Below are 23,747 nucleotides of genomic sequence, written 5' to 3'. Positions count from 1 at the left end.
AGCCACAGTGGAGAGCATTCTGGTATACTGGATTATGGTGCAGTATGCTGGGTGCAGACAGGAAAATACATCAGAGGGTCATCAACACAGCCCAGAGAATTGGTGGTTGCTCTCTGCCCAGTTTGGAGGACATTGCCTACCTCAGCAGAGTAGAAAACATCATCAAGGACACCCCGGTCACCAGCTCTTTGACTTGCTGCCCTCCGGCAGACACTACAGGTCACACAAAACTAAAACAAACAGACTCACCACCCTAAATACACACTGCACAAAAAACGGAAACTCTTCACAAACGCTCTTCAAGGAGGAATACCAATGCAAACACACTACCTCATACAGATGTAAAATGTTATTCATGTCTATGCTTACCTTGCACAATGTTGCCTATTTTGCACTACTGCATATTGCACTACTATCTCCTGTAAGAAAACACCCAATGTAAATATCTTCTGCTTTGACGTGCCCACACTTTCTTTTGTAAATATTTTGTGTTCATATATATCCAAATTATTTTTATATTTTTTAATCTTTTATCTTTACTGTCAAAATGTGTAACAGGAGTGCCACGTCCAATTTCGTTGTCATAATATGTTCAACCCTTTTTGTAACAATGATAATAAAGGTATATTCTATTCTCGTCCCAGGTCATTGTAATGACAAAAGAATGACCACGAAGGGACTCGAACCCTCAATCTTCTGATCCGAAGTCAGACGCCTTATCCATTAGGCCACGCGGCCGCCGTGTGAACAGTCACGATCTGATAGTTTATAAATAAGTTCTCTGGCAACAGCATGTTTTATGATGTCTTACAGATTGATACAGCGTATAAATACTGGTATCAGTAAATTGTTAGTCAATCATGTGTTAAGGAATCTTTTTTTTCAGTAAATTGTTAGTCAATCATGTGTTAAGGAATCTTTTTTTCCACTACTGAATTTAAATACCACTGCCAAAGCTGGCATTTATTGTTCTCAGGGAGCATATTATATTTCTATTGAGATTCTAAAAAATGCAAGACCAAAATGGAAAATGATTACAAGAAACAAAAAGGAAGAATGTAAACGGAAAACTGAAGGAAATCCACCGGCTGTTTGCAGCTCGGATTACGTAGTAGGATTTCCTGCAGCACCTGAATGCAGCAGTTCACAGCACAATCATGGCGCCGGTAGAGGCCGACCACATCTGCGACATCAAAGTTTCATCGCCGTTCCATTTGTAAAGGCCTTTATTCGCAGGTTCCTGAATATTTATGAGCACAAGACGGGCACGCAAACGGGTAAGATGGCCTTGAAAGTCTTTGTTTACGCCCACCTCGAAACGGCGGAGCGAATAGACGATAACAAGGTTTTTTGGGGTTGGGGTGTCGGATAAAATCGTGACGTCTCTGGGTTCGCATGTACGCGACACTTTTCGTCCAACTTTTAAAAGTGACTCAAATTATAAAAAAGAAAACCAATTTTCCAATGTCACGTCACAAACGACTATACGTCAATTCAGAAAATAGCTTTTCACAAACCGCTTAAATTGTGTTTAATCGTGGTTTTTAAAACCCCGAAAGAGTTCGTTTTCTCTTTTGGTTCTTTAAGTATGGACTTTGTGTTGCGTTTAAGTGCCTCTGTCCTTTTCCGTATTGGTTTAAGTCATGAGGTGCTTAGTTCATGTAATTTGTCGGGGTAAATTGAGGTTCAATGGCTGAGTTTGTTTTTAGTAAGGACTTGGATGGTTCCACGGTTTGAGGGAAGGATGCAAGGAATGACAAGAATGTAAGAAAATTTTGGTATGTAAAAAGTGCTTTGAACAAAAAAGTAACAAATGCATTTTTGCAATCGTTCATGATCGTTAATTGTATCCTAAATACAACGATGTTTACTTTCGTGAACAATCTCAATCTCTCGGTGATGTTCAATTATTTGGTTTGTATTAATGCTGCAAGAAAGTATTGTTTCATCACTCCTTTCATTTCGTAAAAACATGATTTATTTCATATGAATTCATTCATTTTAACCCATGTATTCAAAACGGAACATTTCTAAGTCTCATCTCATTAGCTGCACCCCTTATCCTCAGTAGGGTCGCGGGGGTGCTTGAGCCCATCCCAGCATTCATCGCGCAGTGGGCAGGGGACACCCTGAACTGGTTGCCAGCCAATCGCAGGAAACACAGGGACAGACAACTCGCTCGCTCATTCACACTTAGGGACAATTTGGACCGGCCAATCCACCTGAAATGCATGTCTTTGGAATGTGGGAGGAAACCGGAGTGCCCGGAGGAAACCCACGCAAGCACGGGGAGAACATACAAACTCCGCACAGGAAGTCCGGTAGCTGGATTTGAACCACACAGGAGGTTCCCAAGACACATTTCTAAGTGATTATTGAAGAAGACATAAATAATTTGGCCAGTGTCAATCGGGCTGTCACGATTAGGAATTCCTTGAGATTAATTTTCAAACAAGTAATTACGATTATTGATATATTGTCCCCAAAATATCCCCTCTGCTTTATATGTTACTATGAAAATATCAGCTTAATATTACACATACTGTACGCCTTGATAAAAAAGAGCAACGGTATGGTAAATAATTTAAGTCTCGAAATAATCAAGAAATCATTATTATCCTAACAAATGCCACAGTGCTTCTGGGTGGTTCTTTTATCATGCTTTCCTGTTGCATCCAAATGCCTGTGTGTTTGGTAAAAAGTAGAGATGTTAAGGTTTAATTTTATTTTGTATTCGTCAAATTTTACTATTCTAAAAGATGGATAAATAAATAATTCCAATTCTGCAACCTTGATGGTTTTAGGACCAGAATTACTTTGATTATTATTGTCTCGCTACTGCAAAATTCGGGTTGCTTGCACTTCAGTTGGTAAAGTATACACTAGGGCTGCACAGTTAACCAAAATCTAACGATATTGCGATGTGACGTAGTACGATTGTGTGCTTGCAAGACAGGGATTTTTTTTTTCAAGGATTTGTAATTTCATTTTTAAACATGTCACTATCAATAAAATGTACTTGTAAAGTGTTTTTCAGGTAAACAATTGCCACGCAAACTGCTGTATGAAAGCATTCAGCATACAACAAGACGGTAAAGTCCACGTTTATTGTACCTGTGCAGTCCGTTAAGACATTTTGTGATTAAGGTCCATACAAACACCCGTAACTTGACTTAAAAGAATATTAAGTATTCACCTCTAATGTAAGGTGTTAACATCTAAAATAAAAACTATACACAACCAGGATATTACACTTAAAACTGGGATATCGCACTTAAAACTGTGCTCCAAAACTGGTTTTATTGTTTTGATTGCTCTGGGAAAGAAGCTATCCTTCATTCTCTTTGTTCGGGCCTTGTGTGATCTTAACAGTCAGCCCAATGGTAACAGTTTGAAAAGGGGATCGCTGGGCTACAATGAGTCTAACAGGTTGTATTTTGCTCTCTTGAGATAGCGAGGCATGGCAATGTCCTCCAGATTGGGCATAGGGCAGCTGGTGATCTTTTGGGCTGTGTTTATAATCCTCTGTAGGGCTTTATTGTCCGATCCAGAGCTTCCTGCGTGCCATGTCGTGATGCACTACGTTAGGATGCCCTCTATGGTGGCGCTGTATGTCACCAGCAGCTTCTCTTTCAGGTTGTTCCTCCTGGTCTGCTTTGTTTAAGTGAAGAATTGAACATGTGTGTATTTTAATGGCCTGGTCCAGCTGCTCAGCTCTACAAAGCTCTGGCTTATGTTGTTGCACTTCAATGGGTGGCAACTTGCTGCAGTTGTTGCATGTGTGTGTCCAGTCGCCAGGGCAGCGTGGAGCTTCAATGCCCATGTTACATTATCTCACATTTCTTTATTGGTGTAGTTCACTTTGTGGATGGTTATTTGACTTCAAGAAAATGCATTTTTGATTATTTTTATTGTCAACCCTCCTAATGTTTTTGGATTAAAACTGCTTTTACTGTAATGGGTTCTTTTCAGCGACAGGACACCATGTTTAGGTAAAAGAATGAGTTCAAAAATAGTTACAGGCAGAAGAGCATAAACCTAGAAAAGCAACAACAGCAAGCAAATGGCTGTTGCCAAACTTCAACTCTAAGGAATAGCGTGCAGGGTTGATTTGGACAAGTTGGACTTGGTGCAATAGTTAATTAGCTGTCAATGACTGCAATTTATATTTCTGAATGTTCAAATATTGTTATTGTTACCATAATTTACACTCATGTAAAATAAAGAAAATGATTATACAAGAAACAAACACAGTTTGGCTGGGCTTTTGAATTCACATTTAATTCCATGGCAATCTGATCTTGAGGTGTAACACATACCTTTCAGCTTTATTGAAATATTTTTACGTGCCGTAAATTACACAACCACTGCATGGAAAAGAGATCTTGCCTGAAACGTTAACTTTCCTAAATCAGATCCTCAATTTGGAAGATAGTGACACCTCTAAAATTTGGTGTCTCATTGCAGGATTTCTATTTTCAACCGCCTGGCTTTTTTGACTGCTGGTGTTATACCGGTGTCATTGCCTGTTAAAAAAACGTAGAATAAACACTGTCATGATCTATTTTCAGGAAGAGTTGTATTAGAAACATCATGCAACTTCAGGGTGGTGTATTGTTGTACTGCCCTGGTAAGTAACAATTTCCAACTTCCTAATGAGGACAACGTAAGGTTTTGTAATTTGCATGACCGTATAAAGGCCATTTTATGAGAAAGTTACTCAGGGTTTTGGTATTGCTATCAACCACATAATAGGATATGCATTGTGATGCAGGAGCCGTGATATGACTGTGCAAAGTGAATTTCTACATGTCTGCTGGTCATTTGACCCTAAATGTTTGTCCATATGTGTATAAGTACTTAAATGGAGGTGGGTATAGGTAAATTGTATTTTCTAAAAAGAGAACAATATCCTACCCACACTTAACTTATTATTTTTCCATATGAAGGTTTTTATGGGCCTACTGAAGTTCGTCCTTGCAAAGAGAGTTATAATCTTTAGCCGATCTCCATGTGTGGCTGTATTGTTGAAGCCCTGAGCGGAATGTGTGTGCTAAGTCTCTTGGCCATGGACCAGTTCTTTATTTATGACCTGACGCAAATCCCTGAAAGCAGATCTCTTCTTATTTTAAGAAGAAATTATTCCAGCAGTTGAACAATAAATATAAATATGTAAATAATAATGCTTGATGAATGTGTGATTAAAAAAGTTTTGCTACTTCCTGTCAAGTGAAAATCACACCACAGTCGCTGAGTGCTCATGTTTGAAGTTGAGCTGAGATTTGTCATTTACTTTCTAAGCAAGTGTCAAATTTGATGGGAATTACTACTTAATTCTTATTTCAAATAGTAATCAGATTACCATCTTTATGTTCGTGGGATGGGAACTCCATTACAATCAAAACTGTCAGCTGCATCAACTGTAATTTTCTCTCAAAGATTGTATGGGCGGACACTTGGAGTAGGGCTTCTTTTTAGTTCTCGGACTGCCCCCACCCCTTAACGGTCGAGGTGTTTTACTCAGTCCACTATCCACATGACCCTCCCCTTTAGTTGGAAATTTACTCTGCTGGTGTATTTTTAGCCTTAGCACATAAGTGTGCTGTCTTTTGAAAGGAACTATTCACATCAAGTCATGCTAGCGAATGTTCCAGATTGTTGTGTCTGTTGCTCTCCTGCACTGATCTCATGCAGTATAAGAATCAGACCTCTAAATTTAACTTTTGGATAGTGATATTATATTTGCAAGCTAGTTTATTGTTGTGTTTGTTACTGTGTCCAGCAGTTTTTCATGTGGTCCTGATTTGTGCTTTTTAGATGCAGACGTCTGCCGGTGCGCAAACATTTTCAAGGAGATGGAAGAACCTGTCTTACAGACGCAGTCGTCCACACTGCCGTTTTTCGACACAGCCCATGCCATCAACCTGCTCCGAGGAATCCATGAGCTCCGGGCTGAGCGCAAATTTTTTGATGTGACTTTGTGTGCTGAGGGCCGGGAGTTCCACTGCCACCGGACAGTACTGGCTGCTGCCAGCACTTACTTCCGGGCTATGTTCGCCGGCACGCTTCGGGAGAGCATTATGGACCGGGTTGTTCTGCACGAGGTTTCAGCCGAGCTTTTGGGACTGTTAGTGGACTTCTGCTACACGGGACGGGTCACTGTCACGCAGGACAACGTTGATGTTTTGCTGAAAACTGCGGATCTTTTTCAGTTCCCGTCAGTCAAAGATGCCTGCTGCGCATTCCTTGAACAACGTCTGGATGTTAGCAACTGCTTGGAAATTCAGGACTTTGCCGAGGCCTACGCTTGCCGTGAACTGGCTGCCAGTGCCCGCCGCTTTGTCCTGAAAAACTTAATGGATCTGGCAAAAGGGACAGATTTTGAGCGGTTGCCTTGGAAGCGCCTTCTTGAGTTTGTTTCTGATGATGAGCTGTGCGTCGACAAAGAGGAAACGGTCTACCAAATCGCAGTGCGTTGGGTAAAGGCTGATCTCCAGCGTAGATTGCACTACTGGCCTGAGCTGCTACAGCAGGTGCGGCTACCATTTGTAAGGAGGTTCTTCCTCTTGGCCCACGTGGAAAGTGATCCGCTCGTGTATCTTTCGCCCGCCTGCCTCCGAATGGTGAATGAGGCCCGCAGCTTCCAGTCCTGCGAGTACGACCGCCACGACAGACCTTGCTGTCGCATGCGGCCGCGGCCGTCTACCGGACTGGCTGAGATCCTGGTAGTTGTTGGCGGTTGCGACCAGGATTGCGACGAGCTGGTCACTGCTGACTGCTTTAACCCTCAGACTGGCCAGTGGCGCTACTTAGCCGAGTTCCCCGTCCACCTCACTGGGGGCTTCAGCATAGCTGCCCTTGGGAATGACATGTACGTCACTGGTAAGTTACTGCTCAATGACTTTGCATTTCAGGTTTTTTGCTTGTTATTTTGGGGGGAAAAATATGCGAGCTAAATATAGCTAAGTGATGTAGTTCAAACATCTCTGAAGGAGCTCCACATTTACGTAACATTTTACATTGGATGTTAAACCGCTTCTTTCTTTCTGTTTGAAAAATGTCCACATAGGGGCAAGGTGAAAATGATCAACACAGTCTTAGCGGATCCTCTTGGGAATTAGTGTGCACCACCAGCCAAACTATGAAACGAACTGCGACTAATTGTCCGGAAAATATGGTAATCAGAAATACAAACTCACCAAATGAACAAACCTCGGTGAAAAGCGTGTTGGTGTTATTTGGTCTCTATGCATCATCAAACTCCTCTGCCAAAAATGTGTTTACTGATTTTCAAACAAGACATAGTGGGCTACTTATTGGCTATAAGCACATACATTTGGTTTGATTTATCTCTCCTTGTATTTTCCATGGGTAGGAATGCTTGCTTATAGTGCGACTAAGAACTGCGCCCGCCTGTGCAAACTACACTATTCAAATGCACTGCCTCAAACACCTGGTTTACATTCAGTGTGACCATAGCAGTGTCAGTAAAGCAATAATCAGCATAAAGTAATGGAACTTCTATTTGTTTCTGTACTGCTAGGTACCAAACATCCAACGGCCCTGTACCTGTCTGCAGCCCGAGGTTTTGGGGATTACTATTATAAACATTCACGTCAATAAATTATTATCCATATTAGGTCAAATATTAAAATAATTATTTGTTTGAAACCTATCTGCCTGTTATTTTGTTGTTCAACAGCAGGGCCCGACAGCTTTCAGAGTATGTGATAGGCGTAAATTATGTGTCAATGTTGGGAAGAGTAAGGTGATGAAGTGTTCACGTGATGGAGTGGGCTGGAAGAAGTGGAAAGCTTTAGGTACTTGGGTTGTGATGTGGCTGCAGTTGGGGGAATGGAGTGCGAGGTATTGCACAGAGTGAATCAAGGAAGCAAGGTTTTGGGTGTTCTGAGGAGAGTGATGAACAACAAGAGTATGAGTATGGATGTTAAGAGGGGACTGTATGAGAGTGTGATTGTGCCGACTGTGTTGTATGGTGCAGAGACTTGGAGCCTGAACGCAGATTTAAGAAGGAAATTGTATGTTTTTGAGATGAAGTGTTTGAGGACTAGATAGATAGATAGATAGATAGATACTTTATTCATCCCCGTAGGGAAATTCACACTTCCAGCAGTCTACCCTGTTGTTTATTAACAGATTAACATGATGCCCTAGGGGTGCTTGTAGCGGAGTGGATGACGTCACACGCTAGTCCAAAAGTTCGACATCCCTGCCGCAGATGGAAATCTTTGTGCCCAAGGATACACCACTTCGTGTTAGCGAGTCCACCTCCTCTCCGATTCCCGCAGGCTTTCATGTCTCTGTATAGCAGCGCTGAAGCCGGATAGCTCCGGATAGCTCCGGTCCGGGTTGCTCCGGGTGGCTACACGTTAGCGTCCGGGATGCTAAACGTGTGCCACTTTTCCGTAAAACACAGCAACTGCACTCCCTGTGCGCTTCGATGTTTTTCACCAGCACAGCCAGTTGGTCTTATTTGTTAGTGATTTCACATTTACCATGATTATGGACGGTACCGAAGACTTATAACGCTGCTAGCCGCTTAGCTAGCTCCGGCTCTTCTTCCACGATAGGCCCCTCATTACGCCGGCACGAGAATTCTTAAGGGCAAGGAGTTGATTCCTCGAATAAACGCATTTTTGTGCGCTAAAACTCATGTCCATAGGATAGAAAGTAATTCAAAGTGTAGTTGTCAAACGGGAAGAAAAACACAGAAGATAGTAGCAGACAATAAAACAATGAATCACAAAAAGTGCGAGATAACAGGGGAGCTGCTGGAAAGGCAGCCGCTTTGACTATGTTAGGAGTGACAAGATTGGATAGATTGAGAAATGAAATTGTGAGAGACAACTGGAATTGTCGTGGAACTGAGCAAGCGTGTGGATAAGAGAGTACTCGGTTGGTTTGGACACATGGAGAGGATGGATGAGGAGTGAATGTTGAAGAGGATCTACAGAGCAGAAGTCAATGGAAAGAGACCAAGAGGAAGGCCGCGATTGACGTGGATGGATAGTGTTATGAGTGCTCTGCAGGAAAGAGGTCTAAATATAATGGAAGCTAGAGCTCTCATTGGTGATAGAAAGGAGTGGAGAGGTGTGGTGAAAGGATAGTGGGATTGTGGACGCGTTCTTAAAGATGGCCTGGGCGCCCGTATGATTGGTGGAACTATCTGGGATAATCTGTTGCCTTGTAAGTGATGCTACAGTGTCGAAAAGGACTTTGGGATTGTTCTTTTGTGACGCAATCACCTTCGAAAGGTAGGCTGATTTTGCCTAGGCAAGGGCCGCTTTATACTTTAACAAGCTGTCGCACCAGGTTTGATGGAAAACCTCAAGCTTGGTAGCGGGCCATTTTCTTTCAGATTTCCTGCATTATTGTTTAAGGGATCTAGTTTCATCGGTAAACCAAGGCGTGCGTCTTTTAGGTCGTGATTTGAGCCGTATGGGCGCTACTGAATCCAGGACAGTAGCCAGGGTAGCATTAAACTCATTCATGAGTGAGTCGATAGAGCCTTTGTATGAAGGAAAGGACGCAACTGCTCCTGAAAGAAGATCAGAGAGTTCGGAAACTTTGCCAGTGCTTATATTGCGTCCGCTAAATCCTTCAGCTTTTTTAGTACTACATTTAGCTAGCACTTCGAATGTAACTAAATAATGATCCGATGATACCTCTTACTGTTGGAAAAAACATGTCTGGCGACAAAACTCACCATTGAAATTTATTGTCGACTATTTGTCATACTGATTTTTGTCAACAACGTTGACTAATCATTGCAGCGTTAATGTAAACCTGATTTGACAATGCGACCCATTAATGGGCCATTAAGTTGCAAATGCGGCCAAATTTCTAGTGCATGCGAGTAAAAGATTGTCAGGCTACCCAACGCAGGGTCATTTGGCTCATTCTGCATTATGTTTTAAATTCGATATTTATTAAATGCCATCTGCGCCACTTTCTTGTTTGTTTTAAAGCGTGCAACCAAATCCTTTGCTGTAAAAATGGGGAAAAAAAAATCACCAGCGCTATTTCTGGAAAGGTGTAGAGCTTTAGGGAGAAAGAGTGAGTAAGAGCCCGCACTTTTAAGACACACACTATAGCAATAGTTTCCTTCATGGCTTTAAATGCAAAATGATGACATCAGATTAAAGCGGAACATGCTGTGCTGCCAGGACTTCATAATACCAACTCACGTGTTCCCCTCTGAGAAAACATATTTCGCAATGCTGTAACTTTATCTCTCACAAAAATAACTGCAACAAGCTATAGACAGTATGCAAGTCATTTGATTGCACGTTTATGGTAAATTAGAAACAGATGAGGTATCGATTTCCACTGTTGGGCGTCATGGGAAATTTGAAACCAACACAGCAACCAACAGAGGCCCTCACTTTAAATTGCTAAAGAAAGAAGAACAAAGGGAAAGGAAAGACAACACTTTTATTGTATATCAGCTTCAGTAAATTGGTAGAAATTGAGAATGTTGTCAACAAAGTATTTATCTACCGCCTCAATTAACGCTTCTGTTTTTTGACATGATAGGTCAATGTGTATGCTTGAGGCCTTTTTCTCTTTTAGATCTTTTTCCTTTTATTTTTGCTCATATTATAGATTCTGTAATGTTTGTCATGATACTTTTTCAATAGACCAACACAAGTTGTGCTTGAAAAGGAATGACTTCAATTATTGTGATTGAAAGAAATACTCAAAGCGATTCAAAATGGTTTCACATAACAATTTGCAAAGACAGATTAAACAGCAAGAGAATAATGTCGGACTAGTCCCTGAAAATGTCAAGTAAACATGGCTTGACTTGACCTAACTACTGCAGGAAGTCTCTCTGGAGTCTTGTTAGGTTCCGAACTGTTTATGTTGCAGCAGCTCTTTGGCAAAATGGCCAGTGCTTAATTCAGGGGTGTCAAACTCCTTTTATTTTAGGGTCCACATTGTAGAAAAAATATTCACTTGGGCTGGACTAGCACATTTAATGTCATTAAAAGGGTGCCTTGGCTGTAGGGCTGGGGATCTTTTAGAGGCTCGCAATTTAATTACAATAAAGAATCAGGGGTGATTTGATTAGAAAATTAGTATTGAGTTTTTTTTTTTGTTATTATTGTTTTCCTACACTAAGATTTAATGTCTTATATTGTTTAGCAACTGTACTTTTGTAAAAAAAAGGCAAAACAACGATTTCCACAACAGTCTATTTAACTCAGTGAAACCGAGAGCAACTGGAGAGTGTCAAAAACACACAAAGACCTGGTATGATTTAAATGAATTATTTAAGTCTTATTCTGATTTTTACTTTATTGTATTTATCCAGTGTATCAAATGAGTTGGTGGGCCTGATCCATCCCGCAGGCCGTTTCTTTGACAGCTTTTGACAGTTAGCTTGAAAATTATTTTAAAAAATGCCGATTATAGTTTGAACACATTAAATGTGGGGAGAGTTTTCTAAGAAACAACCAATCACTGCTTACGCAGGAATATTTGTTAGCTGAGCCATGAGCGTAAGCTCAAAGTCATTCTCAAATGACAGCAACGGAGATATTAGCCCCTGAGTTGAATAAAATGAGTATAGTAGTACCCCTATATACGAACTAAATTTATTCCAGGATCATGTTCATAGCACGAATTGGTCGTGTAACAAGTGAATTTTCCCAATATAAAATCATCAAAAAGCTCCTTTCCTCTCTAAATCATCCAAGTAAACCCAAAGTAGCTATAAAATACATCTTCCTACTCACTACTTTGTACAATTTTTGATCATATTAAATTGTGTACACCGAGTTTTTAACTGGATTTGTTTATTATTTAAAGACAAATTTAATCGGGCCCATTTTGGCTCTAATCTGGATCATCTCTGTCGCTGGTTGCAGATGACAACTCCATCGTAGATTGCTAATATTGTCGCGGTATTCTACATAGTCAACAGTGCCTCCTGAACCCATTAGCAAGTTTGGCTACCTTTTGGCAGTGATAACAGAAATCAAACGTTTATGGTAATAGGTAATGAGTCTTTCACAAAGCTGTTTCAAATCTGCCATATTGGTGGGTTTTCTCTTCATTTGTACCCTTTAAACTTGAGCGCTCTTGGATCATGCAGCAGGATAACAATACATAACACACCAGCAAATCCGCTTCTGAATGGCTCAATAGAATAAAAGAAAGTGCTGGAGTGGCCAAGTGAAAGTTTGGATTAAGATCCGATTGAGGTGCTGTGATGTGACCTTAAATGGGCAGTTCATGCAAGAAATACCTCTAATATGGCATATTTGAAACAATTTTGCAAAAAAGAGTGGGCCAAAAGTCCTTCAAAGCATTGTGAAAAGACTCATTACCAATTATCGTAAACATTTCGTTTCTGTAATAGCTGCCAAAGGTGGCCCAACTCGCTAATAGATCCAAGGAACAATTACTTTTTCACATAGGGCCAGATAGGTTTAGATTTTTTTTGTGTGCCTTATCAAGTAGACTCAATGTTTCAAAATTGCATTGTTTATTTAATTGGGCTTTCTGTGTGAGGGCAGCATGGCGGCGCAGTGGTTAGCGCGTGTGCGGCACAGTTCTGAGGTCATCAGATCGAACCTCCTGTGTGTAGTTTGCATATTCTCTCCGTGCTTGCGTGAGTTTTTTCCGGATTGTCTGTCTCTGTGTGCCGTGCAACTGGCTGGCAACCAGTTCAGGGTGTCCCCTGCCCAAAGATAGCTGGGATGGGCTCCAGCACCCCTGCGACCCTACTGAGGATAAGCGGTGCAGATAATGGATGGATGGGTTTTCTCTGTGTGATATTAAATTGGTTTGATGATCTGAAACCTTTGTAAGTTATATATATATATATATATATATATATATATATGCAAAAAAGAACACATCAGGAAGGGGGCAAATACTTTTTAAGGCATTGTACCTTGCTGTGAGTAGGTGCCGCGTCGTATTTGTAAGGTTTTATAAGGGGAGTGGAGGTTGTTAGGTATGAGCTCGAGAGACGATTGTTATGGAAACACTTACTTTACACTTTAAAGTTACTGCAACTTTAACTGAAAGTACACAAATACATTTAAAACACTTTTTTTGCCTGTAGTATTTTGCGGGACAAGTTGATGCCGATGATAAGCAGTCACAAGCAGTAAGAGGTACAGAGCGGTCTTAGCGGTAGTCCCTGGGACTGCTCACAAACTGGATTTTCCTTCGTATCGTTAGAAAGATTTTTGTGGCAAATAAGAATTTGTATAGATAGTTCCAAATCAGGTGAACAACATCTAAGCTACCCAAGTACTGCCAGCCATGCTGGATGGGTGCAAGTTTGCCTCATTATTATTGTGATTGACGTTTAAAGTATGGCGATCAAAGCTCTTGTGTGGCTGTTGTTAAACTTTCAGGGCTAGGTTCACTTATGTACAAACAAGATCCATAAGCGCTTCAGCAAAGCGTGTGGTGTATATATAATAATTTATATATATATATATATATATATATATATATAAAATCTTCCATTGATGAAAATATGGGACTCATTTGAGCCAGTTAATGGCGCACTATCATCAGCAAGGAATTGTAGCATGCCTGGGCTCTCCCCAGGACTAGCATCTTATCAATTCGGAGCCTATCCATTCTCAGGATAAGGGGGCTTTCTTTCTGGCCAGGATTTCAGGGACACTCGGGCTTTCTTTGGAGCTCATCTCAGCTGGGAAATTTCACAATATTTTTGTTTGGGGTTTATGGCATACATTTGCTTTCTCAGAAGGGTGCATTTCAAGTGAGGTTCTCGCTCTGGCCACCACTCACCAGATAACAGTACTTAGAAAAGAACTGTAAAGTCACAAAACAATGCCTTATACAGGACGTCCAACAAAACTAGTGTAGACCCATGACAATATGGCTGACTGTTTATCTTCGTTGATGCGCATTATGTCACAGGAAAATTATCAATTCCAAAAGGCTTGTGTTTTGAAGTTCTCGTATAAAGAGGTACCACTGTACATAAAACTGTTTTCAGTTGGCTTCCTTTTTGTTGCACAGCTTCTGCAGCACCCTTTTTGTTTTTCTTCTGCCTTTCGACAGGCGGCTCGGACATCTCCCGGCTGTACGACGGAGTGTGGCGCTACAAGTCGAGCGTCAACGAATGGACGGAAGTGTCGCCCATGCTCAAGGCGCGCGAGTACCACAGTTCGTGCGTGCTCAAAGGACAACTCTACGTGGTTGCGTCGGACAGCACCGAGCGCTACGACCAAACGCTGGACTGCTGGGAGGCTTTGCCCCCCATGCTGCACGCCATGGACAACTGCTCCACCACAACTTGTAACGGACGCCTCTACGCCATCGGCTGCCTGGCCGGGGAAGACACCATGGCCGTCCAGTGTTACGAGCCGGACAGCAAACGGTGGTCCCTGGTCAACTGGGGCCAGCTTCCCCCGTGGTCCTTCACGCCAAAAACTGTTACCCTCAATGGCCTCATTTTCTTTGTAAGGTATGCAGGGAATATTTTTGAATATTTGCGCTTTTACTGTGACCTGCACGAGTGCTTCGTTCTAGCAATCACAATTGACCCATGTATCTCTCATAGGGATGACTCTGCTGAAGTGGATGTTTACAACCCCTTGAAGAATGAGTGGGATAAGATCAGTCCTATGAACCAGGTTTGTCCACTTCTGAACAGGTTTTTGGGAGTTTTGACATTTGCCCAGGCAATGTATCCATTTTTTTTTTAAAGTGGAGTGTGTAGTTTGATGTGTCTCTGAAAAAAAATGAAAGTTTATTTTTTTATTGAGTATGTGTTAACAATATCCAACTGAACTGAAGTTTTTTCACCGCACCTATCTGCTTTTCTTACTTTTATCATGGTTGTTCCAGCCACTGAGTGCATTAGGCTGCAGGAAAGGAGGCAATTGGGATGGGGGAGAGAGTGATTTCCCACGTGTGCTCAATGTCATCTTTTACACGAGGATGAGAATGGTGAAAGTAAGAAAATATCTATTTCAATGACACACCAAGTGCCAACTCAAACCTTCCAAAATATTTAAGAAAGAAGGGTTTTATTTGAGCGAGATGGCATCAGCAAGTAGAATATTTTGAAGTTACTGACACCTTCTTTAAGTTCGAATAACGTCATGAATGACATCATGATTCCCCCCAGGCCCTTGGTGAGTGTTTCACACATGATATTGGTGGGAACAATACAATGATTGCTCGATATTGGAGATGACGCATCACCTCTATCCGTGCCAAATCCACGCATTTGTTCGGCATGGAAAAAAATTAGAATAAACTCAATCAGCTTATCGGCAGGATTAGGGTGTAATGTCTTAAAGTGACAGCTTAACTAGTTTGGCTCCATGTTCCCTGCTGCCAACATTTTTAGACACAGTAAGTCTTTTCCTCGTCCGCACTCACATTTCATATTTCCTCATCTAGGCTTATTGGCGGAGACTTTTTTTCTACTTGTGTCTCTCTTTGTCTTTTCATCCCTGTTAAATACAGTTTTGATGTTTAATATTGACCAGAACCACCCACGAGAAGTAAAATACGCCACCTTCGCATCCACTACACAGCATTATCTCCAGACAGAAGAGCAGTTTCAGCGACAGACTGCTGTCACTGTCTTGTACTACGGACAGACTGAAGAGATCTTTTCTTCCTCATGCCATGAGGCTCTTTAACTCCACGCGGCAGAGTAAAGGCCCACATTAAACCACACCACCTACATTGGATATTACCGAATCTTACTGCAATATGTATTCTGTGTAGCACTATTTAGTTACTCTATATAACACGCTACAGTGGGCATTTGCACGTCACACTGGGTATTTGTATATTGTATTCTTTTGGCTTTATTATTGTACTGTTCTCAGCTCAGGGATGCTGCTGGAAATGTGAATTTCCCTTAGGGGATGAATAAAGTATCTATCTATCTATCTATCTATCTATCTATCTAAAAGCCCCCAAATGGTTTAATTTACCTCGAGAAGACATCTTTACCGACTGAGAGTATATGATTGCAATAAAATAACAACTATAGAGAGACAACTATTATACAAAAGGAAATTGGAGTGCTCCTTCTTTCAGTGTAAGAAAGCAATTTAGAGAGCAGATGGCTAGCAGCGCTCTAACATACAAGAGTCCTGAATGTAACAGTTTTCCACGAGTTGTAGCTCCAGATTTATGTCCGCTTTATTGCTAACAGATCTGACATTAGACTAGCCAGGATCGGCAGGGGTAGCTTGTGAGGATTGTTAGCTTAGCCGTAGCAGTAGGCCGAAGCTGCAGCCAGGCCATTGCTTTCCCTTTCGACGACGCCTCAGTCGATTTCCCGGACAGGATAACAATCACACGTTGGTGATCAGAATCTCTTTACGCTCTTCTGACTTTCCTTATAGTCTGATTTATTTGAAGAATTTTTCTTCAATGTAACAAGCCACTAAAAGCTAGCGGTTTCTTTCCTTCCAAATTTTTGGGGGATCCAGAGACGTTGACATATGCATTCTCCGGCTATTTGACTAACAGCATACACCAGCATATCACAGTCGCGCATGCAGGCAGTCAAGCCCACCCAATACACACACATTCAATCTGCCCGGTGCAGCACTTGCTGTGTGCCCTCTCTGACCACAATAAACGTTACGTTGATATCAATGACAATAATGACAATTCAATCCAAAATCCCCAAAGGATTGTACCAAGCATAACCAAATAGCCAAGTAGGGAGGGGTCTCTGTATTTTATATTTTTCATAGTGTGACTTGGGTCTGCTACATTTTACAAACTGTGCTATGCTCATTGCTGAGAACCTCTTCACCAAGTGCACGCTCTGCGAATGAGAGTGCCCCTGCCCCCTAATGGAGTGAAGCTGCAACTGCACTTTATTTTACAACAGTTAAAAAAAAAGTGTTGCGGGCAATGTTCCTTCTAATTTTCCAAGGGTCTGAGCGTTCACACAAAGTCGGTGAGCAGCGCTTAAAACAACAGTGAGCAACCATAATCCCAAGTGTGGCAAGATAATTAATTATCAAACATGTCCAAAACTTGACATCAAGTTACATTTTGCTGAGTTTCCGGCAATGCAAAAATATTTTTCTCTTTTGAATGAATTGACTCATGTACTATTGCAAAGTCGTTTGTTCTTACAATTCTTTCACAAGATATCTATTTCTTTTTATTTCCTGATATATTTTGTCGCATAATATTAACATTTTTGGGGGCTTATTTAGTCAGTTGTAAGATACAGAACTGTACTTAATCACATTTTTTAGTGAAAGTACAATGTTGGCAAGAAGATTCACTTGATATAATTGGAAATTATTTGAATGCAACACAAACTTTTTCTTCTTTTTTCTGAATTCCTTTAAAAAAATCTCATTGTGATTATTTTTTCCAAGCTGTCACTTTTTTTATTTTTGTTCTCTATTTACTTTTTTCCTACATTTCTTTCTTTTCTTTTTTTCTGTTTTTTTTTTCTAAAATTTTTCCTCCTTTTTCTCTTCCTTTTCTTTTTTTTCTCAGCTTTTCACTACTTTTTCATTTTGGTATTTTTTTTCTTTTTTGTTCTATTCCCCTCTTCCTTTAAGTCTTGTTGTGCATAATTTTACATACTATTTGGTCATGTTGGGATTAAAGAAGCAAAAACAACTCGAAGAGCCGTTTAGGACCCGAAAGAGCCGGTTCCTTTCAGTGAGCCGAGCCGAAGAAGCCGGTTTTCGACAAACTCTTCTAACTTTACTCAACTTCGTTCTCCTTCGACTCGACTTCAAAATACCACATTTAGGACAAAACGTCAGGGGAACCCTAGTTTTTTTACCTTCATGCACTGTAACTTTGACTTGAGTTGCTTCTTAATTAGTAATTTTGAGCCCTCATTTTTGTGCGCTGGCTAGATTTTCTTGTGCTCTGAGAATGTGCGAGCAGTGCGCAATTGCGCACGCGCGCAGCTTAGAGGAAACCCTGGTTGCGGGTGGTCGGACACGCGCCCCCCTGCTAAACACTGAGTTACGACTCTTGCTTTGTTGTTGCCATTTAACAGAACCTGTTTGTCTTTTGCCGTCCCAGGTCCATGTCGGGGGCAGCGTGGCGGTGCTGGGCGGCAAACTCTTTGTGTCCGGCGGTTACGACAACACGTTCGAGTTGTCGGATGTGGTGGAAGCGTACGACCCGGCTACTCTCACCTGGAGTGTGGCGGGCCGGCTGCCTCAGCCTACCTTCTGGCACGGCAGCGTTAGCATATTTCGCCAGTTCATGCCGCTCGTGTCTAGCGCTTTTGAGCCCGTCGCCGTCCCCGACGCCAACGCCATCCACCTGCACCGACACCAGCGCCACCATGCCGTGCAAAACCTCAACGACAACCTCAATCAGGACCTAAATGCAGCTCCGTAATGGCGGATCTTTGCAGGATTTACCTCATCACAAAGCTAAAATATGACATTTTCTAAGGACTTTTGGTGACTGAAGAATCCACACGTACACACACAAGGGACAACATTTCTGTGGCTTGGATCAGGGTTGAATGTTTTGGAAATTGCATATGACATGAAATCGTATGATCATTTTATTCGGTTTGATGCCGGTGCTGTGCGTGGTCCAGTCGGATTGAGGCAAAATGGTTTAGTGAAATTTGATGCTCTTGTCCAGTATTGTTTGCGTAACTGAGATAAAAGAAAATGATAATTCCTAGTTGCAGAATTTAATGAGTAATTCAGTTGGCCACACAGATTACTGACACCAAAAAGTAGCACATTAAAGTGGAAAGTAACTATCTAATTCCAAGTTACCATATATACTCTACTCACATAGAAGCGGATCCCCTAAAATGCTTTAAAATAGCTAAATGATTAAATAAATAGATGAAGTCGTGTAAACCAGCCTGTGACAGCGGTGAATCCTACATATTTGTCATCTTCTGTAATCTTGAGAGCTTGCAAACGAACACTTATCAGAGACACTCCATATCTATTTTGTCTCTGGGCTTCAAATCACCATTTTTGGGTACTGCTCAGGACGTTTTTTCTCTCCAGGCATGCTGTATTGCAAAAATAATTTTACCAAAATAATAACAATAGCGTGTTTCCTGTAAAAGCCAATCCCCCTCCTGACGTGCTACCTTCCATTCGCCACTGGTGACACATTTCTGCATATAAGCTGAATCCCCGACTTTAATATTTTATTTTAGAATTGTGAAATCTGCGTAAAGTGTGACTATTTATACCAGTGGTGTCAAACTGGTGGCTCGCAGGCCGTTTCAGGCCCACTAGGGGATTGAATTCTAACCCTAACCCCGCGAGATAACGCTGAGAGAAGCGTAAGAGAAAAATGAGCTGCAGGTTGAAATATGTCCACGTATTGTTGCCAGAATAAGGTGCCTCTCACAAAGATGCTGTTTTGTATTTCTTTCTCTAGTTTTCTCCTTTCTCTCTTTCTCTCTCTTTGTGTCTCTCTCTGTGTCTCTCGCACCCGTTTCTCTTAGTTTTTCTTTCTCTATGTGTCTCTCTGTTTGTGTGATCTCACCCTTTTTTTCTCAGTGTGTCTTTGTTCCTCCCTGTCTGTTTTTCTCCTTCTTTCTGTCTTGCTTCCCCCTTCTCTCTTTTTCTCCCTTTCTCTCTCCGTCTTGCTTCCCCTTTCTCTTTCTCCTCTTTTCTCTCCTTTTCTTTCGCTCAGTATTTCTTTTTGTTCATTTTGTCTGTCACATTCTCTCTTTTTTTCTCTTTCCTTAATCTACTAGTCCGGCCCCGAGAATGTTAATTCTATCGCGTGGCCCCCAAGTTAAAACGAGTTTGACACCCCCTGATTTAAACGGTAGGGAAAATATCTTCATCACTGTATTCAGTGGTATTTAGTAGGAACATATTAACACTCTTCAGTGTTTGCTCTGTTGGATCGAGGGATTTATGTTGTAACGAAAGTGAAGCTATCAAAAGATACTAGTTAATGATCTACATTTATGAATTAGCGGAGTAACGTAGTAACGCACCACGCAGCAGCAAAATTTCATTAATGTTACGTTACTCATTACAGAGAAACGGAATCGCGTTTCTTTGTAACACTTTAGTCCCAACATCAAGCTCTGCAGAACATGGAAAACCTGTGAGAACTCAACAAAGGAAGTTTAAAGTGATATAATGCAAATTGTTTGTGCAAGTAGCAAAAGAAATGACGGGAAATGAACCTGAGCACTTTGAGAATTCTGGGATCGCCTGAAACCACATGAGATCTGTATGAGAATTCGTTGTACTTGTCCACCCTGTAACATCCAGTTTGTAACAGCACACCAGAGAGCTGCTTTTAGATCATCCAGAAGCAGTTGCAGGGCGACCAAATATTTTAAATCCAATGTCAGAATGGATACATGAAATTTCAGATTTTTTAAATGTTATCTAGTAGTACTTAAGAGTGCCATTCTAGAGTTGAACGGGACACTTAGACAATGTAATCTGGTAGTCCAGAAGGTGGCACTAATGTGTCAGAAACGACCCAAGGAAAAACATGTGCGCTTGCTTGATTTATTTATTCGATTTTATTATTTTTATGAGCAAATGCCCGTTTCGTAATTTGCTATGAAATTGCGTAGTAAACTCCGGGAGATTCATATTATTTGCCAGCACTGGAGTTGTCACAGTGTGCTAAAATAAACTGGGTTCAAGAAAGCTGAAAGAAGGTTCAAGTGCCTTGGCATAGCAATTTCTTGTAAAAGGTTCTGTATCATTGATTTTTATTCAGAAACTGTTAAAAACAAAAAACAAGCAGGAGGTTTGCATTTCATCATTTATTCCATGTTCTACGTCCATTGCAAAATGTTACATGTGGTTTAGCGTTAGATAAACAAATAGCATTTTCACACGATATTGGACATTTTGAAATAATTACGGTAGTTTTTTTTTTTTTAATGTGAAAATAAGTCTTTGTATGCAAATCTCTGCTTTCTGTACACTTTCTAAAACACATTTGTTAGGTTCACATCAGATACGATAGTAGCCATAAATCTGTTATACATCATATTTATCCATTTTCAGCAGTGAGTCAGGGACATCCTCAACTGGTAGACCTCATATTTATTTGAATATATTCTATTTTGGACATTGAGGGTGCGATGGCATACTGGTATACTATTTATCGATATTAACATCAGTTTGATTATTTCCAAAATGGTTCTTCAGAAGCATGCAAGTTTCCCTTTATTTCAGTTATTTCCAAATTACATGTTCCATCTCTTGGATTTACCCTGCTTGTCCGCTGGTTTGTAAATGTTGGAAATCTGAACGGCATCCCTCAAAACTGTGAACGTGCTTATTCATGTCTTCGATTGAGCAGACACAAAAGCCATGCAATATTGACATTTTTGCCCGATTTTGCACCACATGCAAGTTAATCGTGCATATCACAAAATGCATGCATTATGCATCAGCTATATACATGTACAGTGGCTTGCGAAGCTATTTGGCCCTCTTGAACTTAGTGACCTTTTGCCACACTTCAGACTTCAAACATCAAGATATAAAACTAATTTCTTGTGAAGAATCAACAATAAGTGAGACACAATCATGAAGTGGAAAACACTTTACTGGCTATTTTAAACTTTTTTTAACAAATGAAAAACGAAAAAGTGGGTGTCCAAAATTCAGCCCCTTTACTTTCAGTGCAGCAAACTGTCCAGAAGTTCAGTGATGATTTCTGAATGATTCAATGTTTATCTATAGGACTAACGATGATAAATGGAATCCACCTGTGTGCAATTAAGTGTCTGTACGAATGCACCTGCACTGTGATAGTCTCAGAGGTCTGTTTAAAGCGCAGAGAGCATCATGAAGAACGAGGAAGACACCAGGCAGGTCCGAAATACTGTTGTGGAGAGGTTTAAAGCTGGATTTGGATACAAAAAGATTTCCCAAGCTTTAAACATCTTAAGTAGCACTGTGAAAGCAATATTATTGAAATGGAAGGAGTGTCAGACCACTGCAAATCTACCAAGATCGGGCCGTCCCCCTAACCTTTCAGCTCATACAAGTAGAAAACTGATCAGAGAGGCAGAAAAGAGGCCCATGATCATTTTGGATGAACTGCAGAGGTCTACAGCTGAGGTGGGAGAATCTGTCCGTAGGACAAACATCAGTCGTATACTGCACAAATCTGGCCTTTATGGAAGAGTGGCAAGAAGGAAGCCATTTCTTAAAGATATCCATAAAAGGTTTGTCACAAGCCACCTGGGAGACACACCAAACATGTGGAAGAAGGTGCTCTGGTCAGATGAGACCAAAATCTAACTTTTTGGCAGCAATGCAATACGTTATGTTTGGCCTAAAAGCAGCTCAGCTCATCACCCTCCCCACAGTCAAACATGGTGGTGGCAGCATCATGGTTTAGGCCTGCTTTTCTTCAGCAGGGACGGGAAAGATGGTTAGAATTGATGGGAAGATGGATGGAGCCAAACACAGGACCATTCTGGAAGAAAACCTGATGGAGTCTGCACTGGGGACGGAGATTTGTCTTCCAACAAGACAATGATCGAAAACATTAAGCAAAAGCTACAACGGAATGGTTCACAAAAAAACATCAAGGCGTTAGAATGGCCAAGTCAATCGAGAATCTTTTGAAAGAACTGAAAACTACTGTACACAAACAGTTTCCATCCAACCTCACTGAGCTCGAGCTGTTTTGCAAGGAGGAATGGGCAAAAATATCAGTTTCTCGATGTGCAAAACTGATAAAGACACACCCCGAGCGACTTGCAGCTGTAATCAGAGCAAAATGTGGCGCTACAAAGTATTAACTCAATAGGGCTGAATAATTTTCCACACCCACTTTTTTGTTTATTTGTTAAAACAGTTTAAAATATCATAATAAAATATGAATATGCCTCAGAAGCTGACTATAAAATGATATTAATCATACATCATGATAGCTTCACCTAATAGTCCCAAACTCAATCTGGTGTGATATAATGAGCACATACTATTATGCTTTAATGAGCACATTCTGCTTTAAAAATGTTTGAACTTTCAATGTGAATGGAGGAATGATCACTATTTGATGTTGTTGATCTTGGGCTATTGAACTAAAACCAGGGTTTGGTAGGGTTACTTTCACTTGATTACTTTCAATTACTTTTGGATTACTGCAATACCAAATATGCTAATAAAAGACAAAAGAAACTGCACGAAATTTAGTAATTGTATTCATATTTAGTTTCTTTTGTCTTTTTTTAGCATATTTGGTATTGGAGTAATCCAAAAGTAATTGAAAGTAATCAAGTGAAAGTAACCCTACCCAACCCTGACTAAAACGCAGTGCAATACTGGGTCCCAACCAGCAGAGACAGTGTGGATTATTTCTCAATGACTCAGCAACAGAAATGTAAATTGTTTTAAAGGTTGATGGCTTTAACTGGAAGTGCTACGGTCTCTGCTAATCCTAATATGGGACTTCACATTTCTTTGCCTTTTTGCTTCGGTTTAATATTGTATTGTGTTTACAGTTCGCGTAGCTTTAATAGCAGATTGAAACTTATGTTAGCCTAGAATTTGTGTTCAGCTCTTTACAATTGAGTGCATGATGTTTTATATTTAAATCTATTTAAGTGCAAGTGAATCATGATGCATTCATCTTTATTGCTGATGTGAATCATTGCATTTGAAAGACGGACACCATGGGTCTTTTTGTGTGTGATTTTTTTTTTAGTTATAAATACAATTTCTCCCCAAAAAATGAATTGCTCTTGAACTGTGAACCTTTTTTAATCTTGGATATGATCT

General features: G+C 40.8%; 1 protein-coding gene and 1 non-coding gene across 4 annotated transcripts in view; one reads left to right on the top strand and one right to left on the bottom strand.

Moving 5' to 3' along the window:
* Positions 1–665: 665 nt before the first annotated feature.
* Positions 666–738, bottom strand: trnar-ucg (transfer RNA arginine (anticodon UCG)). The gene has a single exon. It is a non-coding gene; the product is annotated as a tRNA-Arg (tRNA).
* Positions 739–1,136: 398 nt separating this feature from the next.
* Positions 1,137–23,747, top strand: part of klhl21 (kelch-like family member 21) — a 33,574-nt gene continuing 10,963 nt past the window's right edge. The window contains exons 1-5 of one of the 3 annotated variants that reach the window (XM_088330927.1): positions 1,137–1,277; positions 5,818–6,882; positions 14,080–14,485; positions 14,582–14,654; positions 18,058–21,580. In XM_088330927.1, the coding sequence (XP_088187053.1) occupies positions 5,856–6,882; positions 14,080–14,485; positions 14,582–14,654; positions 18,058–18,381 (1,830 nt within the window). In that variant the 5' untranslated portion in view covers positions 1,137–1,277; positions 5,818–5,855 and the 3' untranslated portion in view covers positions 18,382–21,580. Of the gene's footprint in view, positions 1,278–1,389; positions 1,765–5,817; positions 6,883–14,079; positions 14,486–14,581; positions 14,655–18,057; positions 21,581–23,747 lie in introns of those variants that run through there. The other 2 variants (XM_088330928.1, XR_015849963.1) reach the window with 2 other exon arrangements.

Source organism: Urocampus carinirostris, chromosome 3 (assembly GCF_059441175.1).
Source record: "Urocampus carinirostris isolate Australia breed hairy pipefish chromosome 3, RoL_Ucar_1.0, whole genome shotgun sequence".
NCBI lineage: Eukaryota > Metazoa > Chordata > Actinopteri > Syngnathiformes > Syngnathidae > Urocampus > Urocampus carinirostris.
This window is presented reverse-complemented; position numbering and strand designations above follow the sequence as displayed.